Below are 7,034 nucleotides of genomic sequence, written 5' to 3'. Positions count from 1 at the left end.
CCACCTCTGCCAGATGGTGTTCACTGCCCAAGCCCAGTGTGGGGCCTGCAGGGGCATGATTCATCCCTTGTGGTACGGCAGTTGGAGGGTGACAGCCAGACCCGGGTGCCGGGGTATGGTGAGGCACTGCCTGCCTTGGTAGGGACCTGGTGCTGAGCATCTCCTGGTGCTTTACATGGCTTGGAGCTGGGCACAGCTGGGTGACCCTGGCTGATAAGGTAATGTGTGGGCAAGTAGGGCGGTTGCCCTCCAAGGGCACCAGCGCTGACACCTTTTCTCCCCACCTGCTGCCTGCCCCAGGGCCTCTTCCTCCTCAAAACCTCACCGCCTCCCGTGTCACTGCCACCTCCGTGTCCATGGCATGGGAGCAGCCGCCCACCGGTGCTGTGGAGGGGTACATCATCAACGTCACCACCACTCAGAGCGTGAAGAGCCGCTATGTGCCCAACGGGAAGCTGGTGTCCTACACAGTGCGGGACCTGCTCCCCGGGCAGCGGTACCGCCTGTCTGTAACAGCTGTGCAGAACACAGAGCAAGGCCAAGTGCACAGCGAGCCCATCCACCTCTACATCACCACCCGTGAGTGGCTAGCACGCTGGGGCTGGGATTTGCTGCAGCTCGAGGGGGGCAATGAGCTAATGGGGATGCGGGGCAGGGAGTGCGAAACCAGTTGACCAACAGTAAGGAGCCCATGGGGACTCACTGCCCCAGAACTGGGCACTGGCTGTGGGGACAGGACAAAGGTCCCCTGCAGAGGGAGGTGGGGGTTGCGGGGTGCTGCTGAGAGGATGCTTTGCAGAGAAGAGTGCTTCCAGCGCAGGCATGTGGCGAGTGTGCATGTGTCCCCAGACAGCCCTAACTGGTGGCCTGGGGACAAGGGGGCAGGCTGGGTGTTGAGGTGCTGTCCCACTAAGCCTCGCCCTTTGGTCTGCAGTGCAGAGGGATGGGGCTCCAGAGAGACGGTGGAGCCAAGCCGGACACCCCCGCGTCCTGCGCAACAGACTGCCCCCGGCTTTCCTCCCTGAGCTCCGCTTGCTGGCGGATCACGATGCAGCCGAGGAGCCCTCGCCAGCCCCCAGGTAGGCACTGCCTCTGGGTCTTCCACCAGCGCTTGGCCCAAGCCCAGACTGTGTTCAGGTTTGGGCCCCTCGTTCCAAGAAGAACATTGAGGGGCTGGAGCGTGTCCAAAGAAGGGCAATGGAGCTGGTGAAGGGCTTAGAGTACAAGTCTTATGAAGAGCAGCTGAGGGGAGCTGGGGTTGTTTAGTCTGGAGAAAAGGAGACTGAGTGGGAGACCTTATTGCCCTCTACAACACTCTGAAAGGAGGGGGTAGAGAGGTGGCGGTCAATCTCTTCTCCCTGGTAACAAGTGGTAGGACAAGGAGTAATGGCCTCACGTTGTGCCAGGGGAGGCTTATGTTGAATATGAGGAGGAATTTCTTTACTGAAAGGGTTGTCAACCACTGGAAGGGGCTGCCCAGGGAGGTGGTGGAGTCACCATCCCGAAGATGTTTAAAAGACAAGGAGATGTAGTGCTTAGGGACATAGTCTAGTGGTGGACTTAGGGCTGGTTCGATGGTTGGACTCAATGATCTTAAAGGTCTTTTCTACCCACAACCGTTCTATTATTTGGGTCCTTTTCTCAGCTCCCATGTGCCTGTGTACACAAGGTGAAGCTGTGCTCCTGCAGAGTTGTGCCTCTTGCCCACTCACCAGGGTCCCCAGCCTTGCCCTGTGAGCTGGAGACCCCCCTGCTGCCCATAGCTCAGCCCGCAGGACTCACACCAAGCCCGACATCAGCAGCAAGTGCTTCATCCACTGCCTCCAGCCCTAGCACAGGAGTGGCTGTGGCCTGGATGTCCCATGGTGCCCCCCACCCTCATGGATCTCTCCTCCCAGGTTCACTGAGCTGGTGGATGGCAGAGGGAGGATCAGCACCAGGTTCGGCACTGCACCAGGCAAATCCATCACCGTGAAGACGCGTAAGTGCTCTGCTGCTTTTCTGGCTCCCTCCTGTCAGCCAGTGCCAGGGTGGCAGCTGGGCAGGCTGCTGTGGGGCTGGGGGACCCATCGAGGAGGGCAGAGCCCTCTCGCCTCTCCCTGGGCAGGCAAACAAGAGGGATCCACAGCTGCTTGGGGAGCATAGAGAGAGGCCCCTCTGTGATGGGAGGCAATGCCGGCTGCAGCGTGGGCTGGCCTCCTCCCCTGTGCCCTTTCCTGCACCCCTGCTGCCAAGCACAGCCTCACAGGAGGAGGATGCCTGAGCAGGAAGCCCCTCGGTAGCCCAGGGCCAGCACCCCCACTGTTTGCCATCCCCCAAACACCAGGGATCCAAGTGCCGGCCCAAGATATCCCCCCATGCCTGGGAACCCCACATCACAGGGTGGGAAAGGGCCCAGCACACAGCCCATGCTTGCTCAACTAGAAAGGGTTGTCAACTGGGAAGGGCTAAACCACTGCCTTGGGAATGGTGGTGACATTTTCTGCTCTTGTTGCCCAGAGCCGGAGGCTCCAGTGAAGCTGGAGAACGCAGAGGTGTCCAGCCAGGGCAGCCTGGTGCTGCAGCTGCGTCAGGCAAAGAGCAAGAGTAAGTCCTGGGGGAGACACACGAGCGGCAGGGACCAGCCCAGGGCCCTTCTGCCTTCCCCATCCCTGCTCAGAGCACCCTGTCACACTGTGGGGGCAAGCAGGGCTGCGCTGGGGTCTGACGGCCGCCTGTGTTTTGCAGGAGAGGGGCAGAACTGCTCCCCCAACCCCTGCAGGAACGGAGGCACCTGCACCGGGGATGCCCAGGCCCACCACTGCCACTGCCACCCCGGGTTCAAGGGCCGGCTCTGCGAGCGGGTGAGTGCTGTGCTGCTGCCGGATGGCCCAGCCACGGGTCCCCCAGGTCACCGAGTGCACCCCATTAGTACCCAGCTGAGGGGGCTGAGCTGTACTGACAGTGGAGAGAGGGGCTAGGCTCTGCTCTCGAGCAGATCTGGGAGCATAGGTCCACTCCCCACTTTTGGCTAACCCCTCCGCCTCCACCAGGATCCTGCCCGTGCCATTATCCAGACATGGCGAGGCTGGGGTCTCTGCCTCTCCGGGCTGGTCAGCTCTGTCGAGCCCAGCCCTCCAGGACAGCAGAGGGGGCCCTCACTGGCCCCCCGCCACGGGGCACAGGCAGGCAGGGCCAGGGCCGGGCTGGTTGGTAGCTCCCCCTCTCCTGTTCCCCAAGCAGCCTGCAAGAAGGTGCCACACTCGTGCACGCGGCTGTACGCGGAAACCAAGTCATTGCCCGTGTGGGAAGGAGGCACCTGCCACTACCTGTGAGTACTGGGTGTGCTCCCCACTTCCCCTCATGCACAGAGCCGGGGGTGTCCCCCCGCAGCTCGGCTCCAGGGAAGGGAGAGCAAGCACAAGGCCACCGCAGACCCCAGCTGGCAGCTGCCCCCTCCCCAGCGCAGGCTGAGCCCCTGGGTTGCCCCCTTGGCTGCATTTCAGGGCAGGGTGTTGCCAAAATGCCACCCTGTAGTGGGCAGCCAGATTGGATTTGGTGTGTGGGACCCCCTCACAGCAGCGGATCCCTTGCCCGCTGCCTCTGCAGAGGGCTGAGGTCAGCCCTGCTGCGATGCCAGGGTGTGGGGGCCTCTGCTGTGCCCCCTCAAGCACCCCAGCCTTCCTGTGATGGAGGCACACGCATAGCATAGGGTCAGCCCTCAGGCGTAGCAGGCTCAGCCCCGTTTTTACCAAGGCCGGCAACCACAGCAGCCTGGAAGGAAATGGGAGAGACCCCCAGACCCTGCCTCTCTTCTAAAAGCAGCTCTGGGCCTGTTCTCTCTACAACTCGCCGCTCTGCTGTGTGTGCAGGTACAGGAGAGTCTACAAGGCACACACAGCTGTCTGCTACAAGGAGAGCTGTGAGAGCACCGCTTCCTGGAAGACAACCAGCAGGTACAGCTCGCAGCACCGCACTGAGCATGCCTGCTGTCCTGCGGCCCAGGACAGGAGGGCACAGCCGGCCGGTGTCCCCCAGCACACACTGGGGTGCCCAGACTGGGGGCAGATGGGGTGAGGGGTGCAGGCATCCCGTGCAGAACGGAGCATGAGAAGTGATGGCGCTCTCCTGCCTTCTCTTTCAGAAAACCCAGCACCAGTCACACACTGAAGAAGCCATAGAGTAAGTACCTGTTCTAGGGCTGCCTCTGTCCCGGGGAGTGGGGGAGGAGGAGACTGGGGGCCATAGCACAGCCCAGGCTCGCGCTGCTGTGTCGAGGGGCTGTGAGGGCTCTCCAGGGTCTGAGGGCTCCTGGCTGGGGCTAGGGTGGCAGAGCAGGAGGCAATGCTCTGCTTCCCCCAGCTCTGCAGCCCTGTGAACAAGAGTCCTGCCTGCCTGTGCCAGGCAAAGGCTGGAGCCCTGGAGGGGGCAGGTCCCCTTCTCCCAGCCTGAGATGGGCACACAGGGTAGAGGAAGCTGCGGAGTTTTGGGGGACTCTGCACACCAGCTCATTCTTCCCCTGCTCCTTTTGCAGGGTTCAAAGCAGTAGAAGCTTCATCTTTCCACATCTAAGGGCTTTTGAAACACCAGGAAGATCCGATCTGCTCATGGGGTTGAAGTCAGTGGGGGAACCTTCCTGCCTGGCATCAGCCTCTCCTGCTTCTCCAGCCCATTAGGGACCTGCAGCCGATCGACACGCCGAGCAGCGTCCCTTCCCTCCGCCGGACCAGCACTGCCTTTGCCCTGGCTGGCCCTGCTCCGGCCACCTCTCTGTTCCCGAGGAGCTGAGCCCCAGTGCCTGCCTGGCTGCCCCCCACCCTGAGGGGACTGGCCCTGCCATCACCACCTGCTCTGGGCTCCCAGCTCTGCTCAGGCATCGGCAGGGTCCAGCCCAGCTCCCTGCCACCAGCATCTGCACCGACCCGTTTTCGTAATCCAAGGTTATAAATTACCGATAACCCCCAAATAAAAAACAGTTTAATGCAGACCAAAAAGCCTTAGCGATCACCTGAACTGCAGCCAACAACCTGGCTGGAGGAGCCCTTCCCTGTGTAGCTGAGTTAGAAACAGCGAGCAGCAAGCGTGGGCAGTGGATGCACGTCCCCGTCTCCTCTGCTCTGGCGGCGGAAACTGAGGCAGCCTCTACTGCCTGCCTTTTTTTCTTTGCTTTGTAAACAATCCCTGGTTTTAACCAAATTTCCAGCTCAGAAAGGAATAGAGCACTTAGGAAGAATTTTAGAAGTGATCTGTAGGGTCAGCTGAGGCATTAACACCGTGCTTGTTCTGACCCCAGTCGCCTTGCATCCAGCGCAGGGCACAGCATGGGCTCAGTGACAAAGACTGCCACGTGCTGTCCCCATGAGCTGCTGCCAGCGTCTGTGCTCCTGGTGGCACCAGCTGGAGAGGACCAGCCCGCTGGTGGCAGGGCCAGCAAGGAAAAAGTGTAGCTTAGAAACGTTTCTAGTTTTTGTGAGTTTGTACAACAGTGCTAGTTAAACATAGATTTGTGTATTAACATACACAGTGTATATTATAAATTAATACGTACCAGAGATATATCGTAGTTATGGTATAGAGTGTTATTTCCCCAGCGTGGGGGGCAGCCCTCCCCTCCTGTGAGCATCACAGGGTGCTCTGCTGTTGAGCCATGAGTGTCAGCGTGCTCGGAGCAGAACAGGCCCAGGAGTTTTGGTGCTCCTGGTTCCACCCTCTCCCTCCTGGGAGCAGCGTAAGAGCGCTCATCCCTGCAGAGCAGCTGCTGAGCCATCTGGCAGCAGCCTGGGAACAGCAGGGCTGATGTAAAGCCACAACCAGCACGACACTCCCCTCCCGCATGGGCTCTACCTCTGCTCCAAGAACTGGGGCTGGAGACAGATCTGCCTCCTCCTCCAAGGCTGCCTGATCCTCATCCTGCTCCTGCTCCAGCCCCGCAGCCTCCCCAGGGCAGAAGCAGCTGCCAGCCCCTGCCTGAAAAGCAGGGCAAGGGGGAAGCCAGTGCAGCCTCTGCAATCCACGAGGGAGGGGAGGTTCTGGGGCTGTGGTCAAAACGCATTTGCTGCTTTGTCAGCCACGAGTCCAGCACCAACACAGGCTGCGGAGGTGGCTCTGCCATGATGGGACAGTCCTGGTTCAGTGCAGCCATGGATGGGGCCTTGGCTTTGCAACAAAAGAGTGGTCCCACTGAAAGCCAGCACAGCAGCCTCCTGCCCCACAGCCAGCACACTATGTAATGGAGCCAGAAGGTCTTAACCTAGCCTTGGAAATAAATTAGTTATTTTGGGGTTTTTTGGTTTTGTTTTGTTTTTTTTTAAATAAAAACACTTTATGGAAACTGGATATTGTGTGAAGTAGTTGGTCAATGAGGAGAAACAAGGGTTATTGTATTCTGAGAAATGGGATTTATTGCTGTGCCCCCGCAGGACCCTGCACACAGAGCCCTGCAGCCACCATGGCTCATGTCTGTGTGGGGCAGGGGCCTAGAGCACCCACGGGTGCAGAGCTTGGGCACCTTGGAGCCTCACCTCCTCACTTCCAGGCTGTTTTACTGCCTTCACTGTCCAAGTCTTCATCTTCCTCTGCATACAGTGCATCTCTGTCTTCCTCTTCTTCCTCCTCTTCTTCTTCCTTCTCCTCTTGAGCCAGCAGCTTCTTGAAGACCTCATACTCCTCGGCAGTGGAGCGGGCCAGGCTGGCCAGAAAGTCTTTCTCAGGGAGCTGAAGGATGTCCTTCAGTTTTGGGTTATTGGTTTCAATCTGGCCTTTGTGAGGGGTCTGGTAGAGCCCCCGGCGCTCCAGGAAGATGTGTCGGTTCCTGAGCTCGGCAAAAGGCACCCGGAACAGCCGGGCCTTCACCATCTCCTTCTGCTTGACCCCCATCCTGAAGTACACGTACTGCAAGGGGACACAGGCTGTTCGGGCACAGCAGCCGCGGTGACCTGCGGCGGGGCCCCGCGCGGGTCCCCCCTTTCCTCACCTGGAAGTGGAGGTGGAGGTGGCGCGGCTCCTCCAGCAGCACGGCGGGGCAGGTCCCCAGCACCTCCCGCAGCTGCTCGGCC

The 7,034-nt window shown here is 60.0% G+C and overlaps 2 protein-coding genes across 2 annotated transcripts in view; one reads left to right on the top strand and one right to left on the bottom strand.

Moving 5' to 3' along the window:
• Positions 1-4,160, top strand: part of LOC104538712 (sushi, nidogen and EGF-like domain-containing protein 1) — a gene marked incomplete at its 5' end in the record, with an annotated part of 8,633 nt that extends 4,473 nt beyond the window's left edge. Inside the window, 8 exon segments of the mRNA XM_010182004.1 lie at positions 301-579; positions 935-1,079; positions 1,899-1,981; positions 2,500-2,586; positions 2,728-2,847; positions 3,220-3,310; positions 3,852-3,935; positions 4,124-4,160. Coding sequence (XP_010180306.1) covers positions 301-579; positions 935-1,079; positions 1,899-1,981; positions 2,500-2,586; positions 2,728-2,847; positions 3,220-3,310; positions 3,852-3,935; positions 4,124-4,160 — 926 coding nt within the window.
• A 2,344-nt stretch (positions 4,161-6,504) lies between these two features.
• Positions 6,505-6,870, bottom strand: LOC104538711 (transcription termination factor 4, mitochondrial-like; the record flags this gene model as incomplete). The annotated part of the gene is made up of 1 exon (XM_010182003.1): positions 6,505-6,870. A coding segment is annotated over one exon (366 nt), but the record flags the coding sequence as incomplete, so codon positions are not given.
• Between the last annotated feature and the right edge of the window lie 164 nt (positions 6,871-7,034).

The sequence above is a fragment of the Mesitornis unicolor genome, unplaced genomic scaffold (assembly GCF_000695765.1).
Source record: "Mesitornis unicolor isolate BGI_N332 unplaced genomic scaffold, ASM69576v1 scaffold32323, whole genome shotgun sequence".
NCBI lineage: Eukaryota > Metazoa > Chordata > Aves > Mesitornithiformes > Mesitornithidae > Mesitornis > Mesitornis unicolor.
Note: the sequence above shows the minus strand (reverse complement) of the source record. Positions and strands in the feature narration are given on the sequence as shown.